At 48.0% G+C, this 15000-nt stretch overlaps 1 protein-coding gene across 7 annotated transcripts in view; it reads right to left on the bottom strand.

Annotated features, from left to right (window-relative positions):
• The window catches only part of arvcfb (ARVCF delta catenin family member b), a 124397-nt gene that overhangs the window by 52915 nt on the left and 56482 nt on the right, over nt 1-15000 (bottom strand). For 4 of the 7 annotated variants that reach the window (XM_056593354.1, XM_056593355.1, XM_056593352.1 and 1 more), the window contains 3 exons: nt 9531-9689; nt 6369-6518; nt 2886-3571 (listed from right to left, as the gene is read on the bottom strand). In XM_056593354.1, coding sequence (XP_056449329.1) covers nt 2886-3571; nt 6369-6518; nt 9531-9656 — 962 coding nt within the window. In that variant the 5' untranslated portion in view covers nt 9657-9689. Of the gene's footprint in view, nt 1-2885; nt 3572-6368; nt 6519-8733; nt 8755-9530; nt 9690-15000 lie in introns of all 7 variants that reach the window. The other 3 variants (XM_056593357.1, XM_056593358.1, XM_056593356.1) reach the window with 2 other exon arrangements.

Below are 15000 nucleotides of genomic sequence, written 5' to 3'. Positions count from 1 at the left end.
AAGATGAACTTAAAATGATTGGGGTGAAAAAAATGAATAAAAAAAATAAATAAAAAATGGGTTACGCTTCCATTGAGAACCTGTTGGGACAGGGGGTTGAGGAAGAGGAGAATAAGGAAGAAGAGCTGGGGGATGTGTGTGCAGTGGGAGACCAGGTAATGTCAGGTGACTCCCCTTGGCCGTTCCCCATAGAGATGAACGGATTAGAACGAGGCATCACCCAACTCCATTAAGGAATGAGGGTGGCAATATATGTGTGTGTGTGTGTGTGAGCCCCCACCCCCCCCCCCCCCCCCCCCACACCTCACTCACTCTCACACACATACATTGACCCCTTGTGCGACCATGAAGACGCAGGCTGCCCAGAGAAGAGCCTTAAGTGATTAGTTTAGAGACACTGTCGATGTCTGGGAGGCTTGAAAAGCAGCCATTAATCATGCTGACATGGCTTGGCCACACATACACACACACTTGCCATACCCCCCCCCCCCCCCCCCAACACACACACACACACACACACACACACACACACACACACACACACACACACACACACACACACACACACACACACACACACACACACAACACACATATGCACATCCTGGCAGTGACGTCAAGCATAGGGGAAGAATGATCATTAGAACGAGATGATCGTTAGAATGAGATGATCGTTAGAGATGTTTAGGTTCAGCTCTGCTAGAGCGCTGGTGGAAGAAAAGGATGACTCACATGCATTTGTCTATGTTTGTTTATGTTTGATTTTGTTTGCTAAACATCAAGTCATTTTCCCCAAGATCACCGATGTGCTTACTTTGTGAAAATATGCAGACACGTAACAGAAAACGTCTGCAACCCAACTGATGTAAAGCAACTCAATACGTATAGTACTTTCAGCAATTAGCGCCATTACAAATGCTTGTTTGCAAACAAAGAGATGTTAGGTAATCACGACGGCACGCACACACACACGCACGGACGCACGCACGCACGCACGCACGCACGCACGCACACAAAGCACAGAACCCTCTAAAATGGTAGGCAGCGACGCTGCCGTTTTGGGCCATCTCGTCATCAAATCTGCCCAAGCGTAATTGAGGGTTGCCAGTCCAACTGCAGACTATCATTACTCCCATCCATGCTGCCCTCAGCTTCCCTCTAGAGCTCTGCAGCGGTGGGGGGCTGCTGAGGGCGTGGGGGGATGCATGCAGCGCACAGAGACGCGCGGGCCGGAGGAATGCCCGCTTTGTAACGGTGGCGGTTCTGAGGGATGCGAACTGCGTCACGGGGATCGGCCGCAGAGGCCCGGGATTATTGTTTTTTCCTTCTCGTTGGAAAATAATGTCATGCCCACGGCCGTGGAGCAATCAGAAGTTTGAATTGTTCTTGGCCGCTGAGGGTGCTGGGTTGTGACAAATGTAAAGAAGGCTACAGATTTTCTGTCACGGAAGAGGGCTTTGATGCGTCTAATGATGATGGCGTGCGTGTGTGTGTGTAGGCGTGAGTCTGAGTGTGTGTGTGGGTGTGTTCGCTGCGTTGATTAGGGTTTACGCCTTTAATGTTTGCTTTTCTAGCCTCGGTACACATTGACACATTTGCTAAAGATCTGCAGTGTGTTTTACATGATAAATACATGTGGTAATAATTATACACAGGCCTATATATAGTCAACCAGTTAGTTAACGTGTGCGATAGGTGGACATGTTTATGTGCATGTGTGTGTGTGTGTGTCTACTTTCGCGCACCCTTTCTGACACCGACATTGATGTATAACGGACTTAACAGGAACACAATGTGCTGGCAACAGGCTGACATCTAATGAACATCTTTAACTGTCTCTCACACACACACACACACACACACACACACACACACACACACACACACACACACACACACACACACACACACACACACACACACACACACACACACACACACACACACACACACACACACAATTTCCTGTTTCTCATGAAGCCTTCCTTTGATCCAGAACTCTATCAAGGCGAGGTTCACTTAAGTTTAAACTGATAAACTCCTACATCCAGTAGCACTGGATCAGTGTTATCAAGCGTAACATCTGAAGGCTACTAAACAGTCTCATTTGCAAAAGAATGTCAAGTATAGTGGGAGGGAGACTGATTTTACGTTCTTGTCGGTGGCTCATGTGTAGTTTATTGCTCGTCTAACTTTTCCTTGAACGGCTAAACTTTGAGCGACAGACAACTCTGATCTCTTCTCCTCAGCAGAGCTCCCTTGAGAAAAAAAAGGGAAATTGCCAATCAAGCCTTGTTGTCTTTGTTTCCTCGCTTCCCTTTTTCCCAAAGTAAATTCGGTTAAAGCAACATCTGTTTTTCCGAACAGTGTCGTGGACTCTTCTGCGTGAGAACAATGAGAGCAGTATTCTGTAAATCCTCTCAGCACGTCGGTCATCAGAAACGTTGTTCTCCTGTGTAACTAGAACAATCCACTTCAATCCAGAACTACTGCTGACGGCTCAGTCCCATTCCCATAGACACGTTATTCATATCATTAAAACAGGTTTACATGGTATGTGGATTTCATTATATCACATGGAGGAAATTGAGAAAGAAAGAAAGAATACTTCAACAAAATATACATCATATGTTTTAGTTTTTGCGTGCACAACGGACACGCTCTCACACACCACACACACACACACACACACACACACACACACACACACACACGCAACCACACACACACACACACACACACACACACACACACACACACACACACAGACGCAGACACACACATTCATATACACATACACATACACATAAACACACACCAACACACAACACACACACATACACACACACACACACACACACACAGCTCCTCTGCCGGCTCCTCACCTGGCTCGCGGCCCGTCGCGGAGGGGCTCCCGGTGGGTGCGCCCCCTGGTGGTGCCCGGCAGCGTGCGGCGCCCGGCGGTGGAGTAGTCGGGCTCCAGCTCGTAGGGCTCCTCCTCCTCCTCCTCGCCGCCCAGGCTGCGGCGGTCGTCCTCCAGGCCGTACGGCTCGGCCTGGAAGCGCTCGGGCTGCGAGCGGTTCAGCTCGGCCGTGCTGCCGCCCATGGGCACCTGGGGCTGGGCCCCGTGGCCGTAGTCGTCCTTGCGGATGGGCAGCGTGTAGCTGTTCTCCGGCCGGTAGCTGTTGGTCATGTAGGGGTAGCGGGGCGGCCGGAAGTTGACGCCGCGCGACAGGCTGCCGTAGTTGTCCGCCGCGTCGCCGTAGCCGTCGTGCAGGCCGTAGTGCCGGGCGTACTGGGCGTCGGGGGGCTCGCCGCCGTAGGGGGGCTGCTCGCTGTTGTAGGAGGCGTTGTAGGAGGAGTTGTTGTAGCCGCGGGTCAGCGTGGAGGACGCCTGGGGGTTCATGTAGCGCTCGCCGCCGCCGCCGCCGCCGTTCTTCACGTAGCGCCGGTCGATGGAGTCCGTGTAGCTGCCCAGCGGCGAGGAGCCCTCGGGCAGCGGCAGGCCGTCGGGGCCGAGGGGCACCTGGCGGACCGTGCGCGTGGTCACCGTCTTCACCATCTTGGTGACCTGAGGTGGGAGCGAGAGACGGCCGTGAGATACAGCCCAGGTGGTCAGCAGGGGCGGGTGTTAGCGGAAGGGTGAGTGCTTGGGAAACCACGTGATATGGCGCTCCCGTGATGTTTAAGGGGTTCAGAGTTAATAAAAACAGAGGAGGAAACGCTGGCAAAAAGGCGCACAGGGAACTAGTGCAAGAGTTTGTGTGCGAGAGTTAGCACTAGCTTGTTTGAAGGTGTTAGCGTGTTTGAGGATGTGACTGCGCTGCAGTGATTTGGTCGATGCCTCTCTGGATAAACCCCCACAATGCTTTGTGAACTGAGGAAACATGTTGTGTTTTTCTATTTGAGCGTCTAAAAAGTTCATGTCGTCTCATTACAGCTTCTCCAATGGCATGTTTATGGAAGCAACATGCCACTTCTACAGCACACCCATCTAAAAACAGTTTTTTCCTCGTCAGTTTTCGTAATGACTTTCTCTCTAGTGGTGACACAGAGTTTAAATGGTACCAGATTCAGGGAGGGGGAATCAACTTGGAATATGTAACACAAAAGTCAAAGTATAAACAAGAGGAAAGTGAGGTGATACGGGTCACAGTTATCCATGACGTCAAGCTCTAATGTTATATCAAGCTATGAGGTTACATATAGCTACAAGGCTACGTCAAGCTAAAAGGCTACATGAAGCTATATGGCTACCTCAATGCAGCTATAGCGTGTGACTCAGTATACTGGGTAACTGAAGAAGGCCCGTTTGAGAACAGCTAATCACTAGCGCAGCCAGGACACGCCACACTCAGCGGAGCCACGACACAAGAGGGGCCATGAATTTGCTGAAAATACACAAACGGTCCCCCATGTCTGTATCAGCTTGAGACACCTCATTCACGCTGAATAACTTAATAATAAACTCTTGCCTGGCCCCTTAGACCCAGGCAGAAGAATTTAGACAGACAGTCCCCCAAGTGTGGGAAGGGAAAGCAATTTGCTGCCCAATGGATTCTGCGGTGGCCGATAATTGCCTATTTTGTCCACGGCTGTAAATTAATCTAGAAAATTAATGAGGTTGATGAAAATTAATCGAGATGTGTGGGCGGGGGCGCTTGGGGTGGCATGGCATGGAGTTGTAGGGGCGGTGGGAGGGGGGCTTGTCAGAGTAGGGGATTCAGGGCTTAATTCATTTGGTGTTGTCGTGATAACAAGTAAGTTCCATTCCCGCTGTTACCGCAGAGACAGATTGAGTCCTCCAAGGTACGGTCCAAAAGAATCAGTTTCATCACTCACTGCTGATTTTCGATGGCTGTTATTTTCAAGCAACCGATTCGTCCCGTTATTGAAACGGGCAACCTTGGCCTTTTTTCCAATTACTTGCATAGTTCTGATTAAATCAGGATGGGGGGGGGGGAGGCATGGCGATGAGGTGAAATCACAACAAACAAATGGAGTTCATTCAGCCAACGCTTGTCTAACTTGATGCTTCCCTTCACTTTGATTCAAATTGTCCACTCAATCCACTCGCTTGAGTGTGACCTTGTAGAAGCGAGTTGGATGCAAAGGAAAGAAGCCCTTCATCATCACTGCAGTTAAACCAGCAGCAGTGGAACCGCTAATGGTTTGGCAAGAGTGTTAGTATTCTAACACCTTCCCAGGACACCAAGCCATTTAACCATTATATCTCATTTGCATGGCACTTTGCAATTAGCAACCCCGATGTGGATTAATAATGGATTAGTGGAGTATTTGTACTGTGGATGCACTTGCTAATGCTTGAAATAATCAATTTGTATCCATGTCCTTGGAATGTTTCTCTTATCATATCGACGCTTTTAATGAAGCTTTTTCATGATCAGGGCCCAATCGGGGGCTGGCGACAGCGGCACGAGACACTCTTCGTCCTCCTTGCCTGAGATTCCCATCTAGACCAAACCATGTGTGACTTAGCAGGAGGCTATTCTGTTGCAGAGTATCTGAAATGTTTGTTCAAAGATGTGTGCCTGCCAAGCAGTTCTGTTTGTCCATTTCTGCTGCCGTTCCTTTTCATCTTCTGTCCCAGAGACCAAGGCTTTCCACACTCAGCTTTAACTTCACGGGGAGAACTTCTGAGGAGCTCTGACAAGGGAAGCGGAGATGGCATGCATCACAACATTTTCGAAACCACGTCTGATGTGATCTGAGGCTCACTCCATGTTCGGAACCATGCGGAGCGGGGTGGATGCTTGTGGACGGGGCCCGGGAAGGCGGCGGGCCCTTGGTACAGACGGCCCCTGCTTCAGAGGCCCCTGTGATATACACTGAAATACAGCCTGGTAAACAAGGCTGAAAGGGAATAGCTAACCATCATCTCCAGCATGTTATGTTTATGTGTGAGTTTGTGCGCATTTGTGTGTGTGTACTTGCTTACTTGCATCCATGCCAAACGTGGATTCCGATGTGCATTGCTGTCGGATGCCCTGAACTATTTACCAAGCCTGGAATAGTTGATGTGTACCACTGCATTCTCATGTCGCGTGAGTCAAAGTACATAGGAGGGAAATAAGCTAACGAGTAAGAATGACGGAAATTACACCATCCTCAAACTTGAGTCAGTGCTCACTTGAAGCCCTTGTAGAAAAAAAAAAAAAAAAATAACAAAATCACAACTAGAACATTTGGTGTGAATTAGTCAATCAAAGTGTGTTGAAGCAGTTCTCTAGTGAGCTACATGGGATGAGGGCCAGGGTTGAGGGGGAGTGAGGGAGAGGGAAGGGAAAGGGAGCCGGGGAAGCTGGACCACAGCAGTCCACACAAAGGGGGAACGGGGCTCCTTTTACTGGGTGCGGTCGGGGCGGGGTGAACTGGGTGGTTTCCGGCGGCCTGGTGGAGATGGACGCAGGGGGGCGGGACTCTCCTGGAGACCGCCTCTCGGTCGCCTTCAAAGGGTGGTAGGTGTGGCAGGTGACGGTTTTAACCACCTTGGTCACCTGGAAGTGGGGTTCATCAGGGTGGGGGTGGATGGGGGTTTAAGAAAACAGGTCATCATTCGGCTGAGAGAGGCACTGAACTGTTTCCAGGCGCGAGCGCTACGTCGGTGGTGGTGCTACCGGCCCGGCAGCAATTCAGCGGCTCTGTTTGACATCTGGCTTTTGAGTTAATAAGTACGCCTCTCTCAACCGTTTTGGGTTTACTCCCCACAGTCTCCTGGGAAATGTTTATTTGTTTGTGTGGTCTACCTCCACTCTCATTACCTCCTATCCACAACCAGGGAGAGAAAAAAGGAAAGGAGTGCTGTGTTTATTGGTCCACTCAACCACTTTCCAAGAATACAGCTAGGCTTTGACTCCCTCCTTCTGCCAGGAGTGGCTAGAGGGAGACCTGGAAGGTGGCCAAGGAGAAGCAGGGCATGCTGGGAATTGACGGGTGGGTTTGGAGGCTGATCTCATTAGAGGTCGACGCGCATGTGCCCGCACACACACACTGAAGCCCCCTCGTTGACGCACACTCACAAACAAGTCCCATTTACATGAGTACAGAAACTCAAACCAAACATGGTTATTTTGCTGATAATGACAGGGTAGTCTTAATTGCTTCTCAAATTCTCATAATTGTCTTTGTCAACCGCTCTCTGTCAAAACATCGATTTAAAAATTGCAGCAATAAGTAACTCGGCTGTGTAAATCAACTATAGACAAAGCAAAGACGGGAGAAGACGTTGCTGTTTTTCAGTTTCTGCCTGCTTTGGATGATTTGGTAGAGAGCCCGAAACCCGAGGACGTATTTCCTTTTTCTACTTTAGTCTCTCACTTTCTAGTGTCACAACTGATGTTATGCAATGCCACAGCCATGACAGATATATTGGGCCCACACAAGTCTGATGGGGCAGGCATTTAAATTGGGTGCCTAATTCATTTTGCCTCCCAATATGTTTGGCTGATTATCCAATGCGAGGGAAAAGAAAACTGGCAACTCCATCCAAAACATTTGATGTGCTTTGTTTACGCTAGTTCCATCCAAACCCCCCAAATGCCGACTCTTTGATAAAAGGGTGTGTGTGTGTGCAACGGATACTCCCTCGCACACTGTAAACTATAGATTTTAATCTGCACTCTATCAACACGAATCAGAGAGGGCATCTGTTTGAAGATTGGCCTGAAAGTGAATCTGATTGGCTGTTAAACGTGACACTGCCTTCTGTCTCTTCCTCCCACTGGTCTGCCCTTCCTGTCTCAACCCTCTCAACACCAATGATTACTCCTGCATCGCTTACAGTCTTGTTCTGTGTGCATGTGTGTGCATGTGTAGGAGTGTGAAAAGCATTTATAGGGCAGAATTCTCAAAACAAAAGTATTTTCTTCAAGTATAATTATTTACAATTTCAAACACAAATTATATTAACTAAAAAAATCATGGACAATATGGATAGGATAGTATTTGCTAGTCTGGGGCCAACAATTCAGTCAATCAGGTTGATACCATCTGCTAAACGACTCATCAGGATAAATACTAAATACATGTCTGTATTTGGGTGTATAATGGCATGGTTTCGATGTATGTGTGAATGCAGTTTATGTGACTCATCTACATACATTTCCGTGGTGTTGCCACATATCCCATCCCCCTCCATGTGCTTTGAACAGATCTGGGGGGGGGGGGCGGTTGGACTATCGCTGTGCGCGCTTCACACTGCGATACAGGGGGATTAAGACAGGCTTTTTAATTACAGTCCCCGCCGGGCCCCACAGGAGCCCGTTCTGCAGCAGGGCCGTCCTCTGGGAGCCCCTGGCAGCCGGTAGCGCAGCACTGAGCCAACACTGCCCCTGTGCAGGTCTACCATGCGGGCTAGCAGCTTAGCAGCCCACAGACTGCTGCTGGTGTGTTTTCATAGATAGAGACGGTAGGAAACGGGAGCAGGGGTTGGAGAGAGAGAGTGAATGATAGAGAGAGAGAGAAAGAGAGAGAGAGAGGGAGCTATAACGTGCAAAGGAGAGAGAATAGACTGAAGAATCCAGGATAATCCAATAGGTGTGAAAGAGCAAGCAGGGAATGACGGTCTAAAATAATTTACTATTTTGCATTTCTCCCACTTTCTCCGAGCATGTTTGAGCTGCTTTGCGCTGTGGTGCGTGGCGCGTACAAAATGGTGGGGCAGGTGACATCAGCCAGAGTGATGTTGCGTAGCGTAAAATGAAGTCCACTCACCTTGGCTTTAGCCGACACATCCTTACATAGAGACAACGAAACACAGGCAAGACGGCAAATCAAGAACAGTGATCCACCGAAGCATAAGGCACCAAACCCCAGCCACACAATTATACACTAACCACATGCAAAACAAACAGACCTCCTCCAGACCTGGGCTGGGGGATTATGAGATTAGAAGTTCTTAAGAGTAGCCCGAGAGTGGTTCGGGTGTCATGCTGTTTGGTAGCTGTAATCCACCGCCATAACGGCGTGCAATATTCAAATAGATCAAAGGGGATTTCCTCACTCTAACAAACGTGAAATTCTCCCCATGTACTGTGAACAAGGCTCTCTGCATGGCTGGTTTCAACAACACTGCTAATTGTTTTCTTCCGAACTCAAGTGTTGACCCTGCAAACCATAACCTGGATGATCATTATTCCCTCATACATCCACTATACATGTTTAAGCATCCAAAGGCATTAATTAAATGGTCCCGGTCAAGCTCACCTCACCGTAGTTAAGGGTACGATACCCAAAGTCCCACCAGCGATAAGAATGTGTACCATCACTGCATCGTCAGAAACATAGTATAAAAGCATCCACCAAATGGCATATTTTTATACATGTTTAGGGTTTTCATCTAACCATATGGATTTGAATATTTGAATACAAGCACTTGTGAATATGCAATTGCTGAATGACGATCGACAAGTGCAATGATCGTGCAGAGCAGAACATGGCAATGAACCGTCCCTTTCACTTGGGGAAGCTGTAAGCCTAAGCCTCGGCCCACATTAATGGTGGTCACCTACCTTGGTTTCTGTACGTCTTGTAGTGCCATCATCGGAGGTGACCACGGAGACGTGGGAGGTGGGGGTGCCGGGGTCCTCCTCGATGGTGACCGTCTCCTCCACCACCTCCTGGGGCTCCTGCATCATGGCCAGGGATGTGGCGTTGCTGGGACTCTGCTCCTGGTGGAGGAAGAGGAGAAGGAGGAAGAGAGGAAGAGGAAGTCAGTGTGGTTGAACCCCTTATGTGTCCTTGCTCAATCACCTTTGCATTGATGGAACCTCGAAAAGGTAATGGTGGTGTCGTTGAGACTTCAATACATTTTGTTCAAATTACAAAGTTTGGTCTACAACCACAATGTAAACCTTTTTTAAATCCACATTTTGAACCATAGCTCAAAACACAGACTTTGGCACACACACCGACGCGCACAATTTTCGGCAACTTCAACCATCGTATAGAACTTTATCCGCAACATCAAACTGAACGGATCAAAATGACCCAAGAGTCTCTGAGGAGGTGGAAGAGGAGCACTCAGCCGCAGTGTGGAGAGCAGGTCCTCCCCCCCTCCTGAGACCAGGAAATGGATTGCTTTCTTCCAAGAGGAGCTAAAGCCCAGAGGACTCACACTTTGTAGGGAGACCATATATAATAAAACAAAGGGTCTTGGAGGGAAAAATAAAAGCAAGTGTTTCAGCAAACCCCCAACCCCTATAGGTTTATACATCAGTAGACTTCTGGGTATACTTTCATACTTCAGAGAAATATGATGCATATGGTAGCAATGGCACTGAAGACCAACGCTCATATGTTGATGACAACACTCTTGATGAAGGGGAAAAGGGTAATGGCTGAAAAACGGAACCACATTAAAACAAAGAAGGGGTCAGATCTATACAATAGGAAGGATGAGTGACAAATAGGAAACAAAACTGTGAAAAGCCAAAGTAAGCAGAATACACTGCATTTTAAGATACTTCTGTACTTTTGGTACCACTTTCTGCCTAGTCACAATTATGAGAACTTTTTCGAAAGTGTTTGCTCAGCAGTGTGAATGACATTTAGTGGCATTCAGTTTTTGTGTTTGACCTGATTTTAGTGCATTTATGAGCAAGACTTGCAATTTTCAAGGCTGTAATTACGGGAAATAGCAAGAGGTCGTTCTAATCGGGGCCCCTTTCTCTCTCAACCAATTCCTAAGAGGATCGAAGGTGAAAAAGGAAACACAGTGTTTGAGAAGATAAAACATTCAGGAAAAACAAAGTTAGAGTAAAAGGATTCAAGGGTAGGATGATCAGTAAGACAGACAAGGGTAACCAGGAGAGCCTGATATTTTAATGCTTGGTGCGCCGGCTTGCTGTTCCAATTAAAGATCTCTCATAGGGAACAATGCAAATGAAACAAGGCTTTGAAGACGCTATCAAGTGGACGTCACTCCATCGATTGGCCGGCAATTCCGGCCTTCAAAGCCTCATACAGTCCTCATTGATCCGCAGTTTGTTTTCCTGATTAAACCAATTTCACAAGTCTACACTTTTATTTATTCATGTTGGAGATCTTTAGCCCTCTGATCCCACAGTCTTAAGGCCCCTAGGTCTGTTGTATATTAGTTCCTTTGCAAAAGGAAGTTGGACAAAGTTAAAATAAGCAAAAAGTCCCCCCAATATGCCATCGCTTGGTGTCAAGGGGCCCCGACTTTAGAGGTAACACAGTAGTGTCATTATTTAGATCTTTAAAGAAAGTTCATAAGCACTAGAGACCCGGGTGTCCAGCTCCAAACCGAATTGCTTCCTAGGTCAGAAAGCGATCATGCACAAGGAAACAAGAAGACAAGGAGACAAGGAGACACAAGGAGGAAATGAGACACTCTCAATAGTGTTTGGCACACAAACACCTATGCAATATGCTTAAATTGCGCTTTGCTCAAGTTGTTTGTTGCCTTCATCACTTTTAAAAGCAATGGATATTTTCTGCATATTTAAATACTCATTTAAGGACCTCCACTGTACTACACTCCTATATCTATTACATTTTTAAGCACAGCAGAGGTCCCTTTGATTGCACTTTACGTAGCCTTTGGAGGATCAGCCATTAAAACACTATGAAGGAGGAGCACAATATCCTACACCAGCCTACAACATATACATCCACTTGAAAGAGAGAGAGAGAGAGAGAGAGAGAGAGAGAGAGAGAGAGAGAGAGAGAGAGAGAGAGAGAGAGAGAGAGAGAGAGAGGGGGACAGAGAGAGAGAGAGAGAGAGAGAGAGAGAGAGAGAGAGAGAAGTCAGGGAGGAGGGTCCTCTACGGTGTGCTGAAAAACTGGCTTCTCAATCGGGGAGTAATGGAGCGGCAATACCTGCCGTCCTCTCACTCACTCTCTCTCTCTCTCTCTCTCTCTCTCTCTCTCTCTCTCTCTCTCTCTCTCTCTCTCTCTCTCTCTCCCCCTCCCTCTCTCTCTCTCTCTCTCTCTCTCTCTCTCTCTCTCTCTCTCTCTCTCTCTCTCTCGTACTGCCATTTCGACTCACCAAGCAAGCGAGAGTAGAGTTTTACTCGTTCCGTTATGGGCTTTGAATAAATGATTAAAAACTGTCTGGCCAGAGGTAGCAAGGCCTTCTAGAAAACAAGCAGGAGAGAGTGCTATGAGAGACCGAGAGTGAGAGGGTGGGGGGGGGGGGGGGAGAGAAATCAGAAAGGGAGCGATAAGGGCAGAGGCCAAACTTTGGTCAGGGCAAAGAGAAGTAGAACACACTCAATTAAAGGATGACCTTTGAGAGATGAAAGACAAAATGTTCAAAGTGGCACAGCAGAGAAAAGGTCTGTTGGGAGCACACATGTATGTCGACAGAGAGGCCTTGTGTGCGAGAGACCTGCTGGGGCAAAGGGGAAAGGCAGAGCCTTGTGGAAAGACTTCTAATTCAAAACTCCCATCTCCACCAAATCAAGAACTAGTCATTTTCACTAACAATTTGTTCTGTTTAACAAGACATGGCAATTTGCTTGGGAAAAGCAATGCTGCAATGGGTAGAGGTCCCTTCCACAATAAATACTACATCAATTTAAAAAAAATGTTCACCAGCTATGAGTCTAAAGACTCAATTTATCGCACACAGGTCTCATAAACCCTGTCTGATACCAAATACCGGCTCTTTCACAACTTTAAGTCTGGCTAAATCACAAGGCACTAGAAAATTGGCCCAATTACAAAGCACCACTCAGCTTCAGCAAAAGCTAGCATAAGCGCTGAGGAACAGGATGGCTTAACTAGCCAGACCCCGAGCATTGGTTCCAAGAGACGGGAGGTTTTCTGGGGAACTGTGGTGCTGCTGTCCCAATGTAAGCTACTCTATGCAGGCTATATAGACTTATTGTATAGAGTTATTGATAAAAAAAAATCTAAAGCTCAGGATGACCTCACACAGCATGTCAGTGTGTCCCAAAACCGTAAAATGGTTGTATTTTGTCACCCAAAGACATCGACCAGCCTGACAGATGTCATTACGCGATGTCACAGAACACATTTCACTACACAAGCACCCACAAGAGAAGATTCTCTTGAATGTAACTGATCAAACACTTAACGGAGCTAACGAAGAGGAGAGGGAGGTGGAGGAGGACAAAGGCATTGGATGATAGAGAGGTGATAGAGTGATGGAGAGGTTGTCGATTAGCGGAGGCCCGCGCTAGCCATCAGCCAGCTATCTAGCCGTGGTCATTCATCAATGGGCTCAGCAAGACGCTTGCTGCTGTCAAGGGGAGCAGCAGAGAGGGCAAAGTCAGGCCTGAGAGCGCAACTGTGTGTGTGGGTGTGGGGTGCATTTGTGTGATGTTTGTGTATGTCTGTCTATCTATGTGTCTTTGTGTTTGCGTATTTAATACATGCAAAAGTGTGTGTGTGTGTGTGTGTGTGTGTGTCTGTGTATGAGTGTGTGTGTGTTTGGTCCGAGACACATTTCGACTAGTGTCATTTGAGAAGGTGTAAATCCGGTGCCAAGCCCTGACCATAAGCGCTTCACTTCTCAATCGCCAGCCTTTTACATGAGTGTGTTGGAACGACCACTGGAACCGTAGAGGAGCGGTGGTCTACTAGAAATGCCACCAATAGGTTTCCCCTGGAAGCTCGTCCTTCAATACAGCCGTAGCAGGAACCTCCTCACGTCTCTCTCTCTCAGCACACATGATACTTCCCAGCTTCAGACATTACGTGACTTGTGCTGCTGACGTTTGTTGGTCGCATGAGTATGAGGAATGAGAGTGCAATCCCACCTTGCATGGCGCACACACACATACACAGGCGTGGACACGTGGTCGGAAGCACCAAGACAACGTTTTAAGTCATTGGGACATCTTTTATTTAATTCTAGTGAACTGAAGCGAATAATCTTCTAATAAGTTAGATCTCAGTGCACTTCCAAAGTATGCATTTTTAGATGTCTCGTTTGGCAGTTCTTTAAAGGATTTTGTATAAACTAGCTTTGGTCGTAGACTAGCGCAGGCAGCCTTTGAAAACCTGACCTCAATGTGCCAAATATGCATAGTTTGCACTATTGTTGCAAGAAATCTCAAGCAATGGCGGCTCCCCGAGCGTGAAATCTAAGGCTTCATGAGGGCTATGTGTGAACCAAAGGGTAATCACAGCCCCTACGTCCATATGTTCGCCGCTCTTTAGTACAGACACACACACACACACACACACACACACACACACACACACACACACACACACACACACACACACACACACACACACACACACACACACACACACACACACACACACACACACACACAGGCTTTTCTGCTCCGGGGGTTTCACTCAGCAGGCAGGGCCAGCCAGTCATTACATGCCACTTAAACAATTAATGTCCCGGCACCGCCCGCTTCCCAGCTACCCTGATGAGGCCGTCAGGTTTCCCATCAGCCCTCTCTGGCCTGTGATTTGACGGCCACCCCGGAGTCATATGACTAAGACAGAGCGGCCGGGTGAGACAGTTAGAAGGAAGGGGGTCTGTGCGTGAGGAGGAGATCACCGCCCACCGGAGACGTGGATGTTAATGCCGCGGCTTGAGGATGAGGCACAAGGCGTGTTTGCGGCTGTGTTTCTTCCATATGCAGAAGAGCATTGGGGAAGGCTTTGGGCAATGTGTGGGGTGGGCCCATTTCGGCAGAGACACACACACACACACACACACACACACACACACACACACACACACACACACACACACACACACACACACACACACACACACACACACACACACACACACACACACACACACACACACACACACACACGGATGGTTGTGCTCACAGCAGGTGGTCCGGCAAGTGCAGAGGGCAGATAGTAAGAGCCTATCTCCGTTCCATCCAGGGCACCGCAGTCCCAGCTGACAGAATGCAGGAATGACCCAGAGATGATGTGTGTGTTTGTGTGTGTGTGTGTGTCTGTGTGTGTGTGTGTGTGTGTGTGTGTGTGTGTGTGTGTGTGTGTGTG

The sequence above is a fragment of the Gadus chalcogrammus genome, chromosome 6 (genome assembly GCF_026213295.1).
Source record: "Gadus chalcogrammus isolate NIFS_2021 chromosome 6, NIFS_Gcha_1.0, whole genome shotgun sequence".
Taxonomy (NCBI): domain Eukaryota; kingdom Metazoa; phylum Chordata; class Actinopteri; order Gadiformes; family Gadidae; genus Gadus; species Gadus chalcogrammus.
The sequence above is the reverse complement of the archived record's forward strand: the minus strand, read 5'-3'. Positions and strand labels throughout refer to the sequence as shown.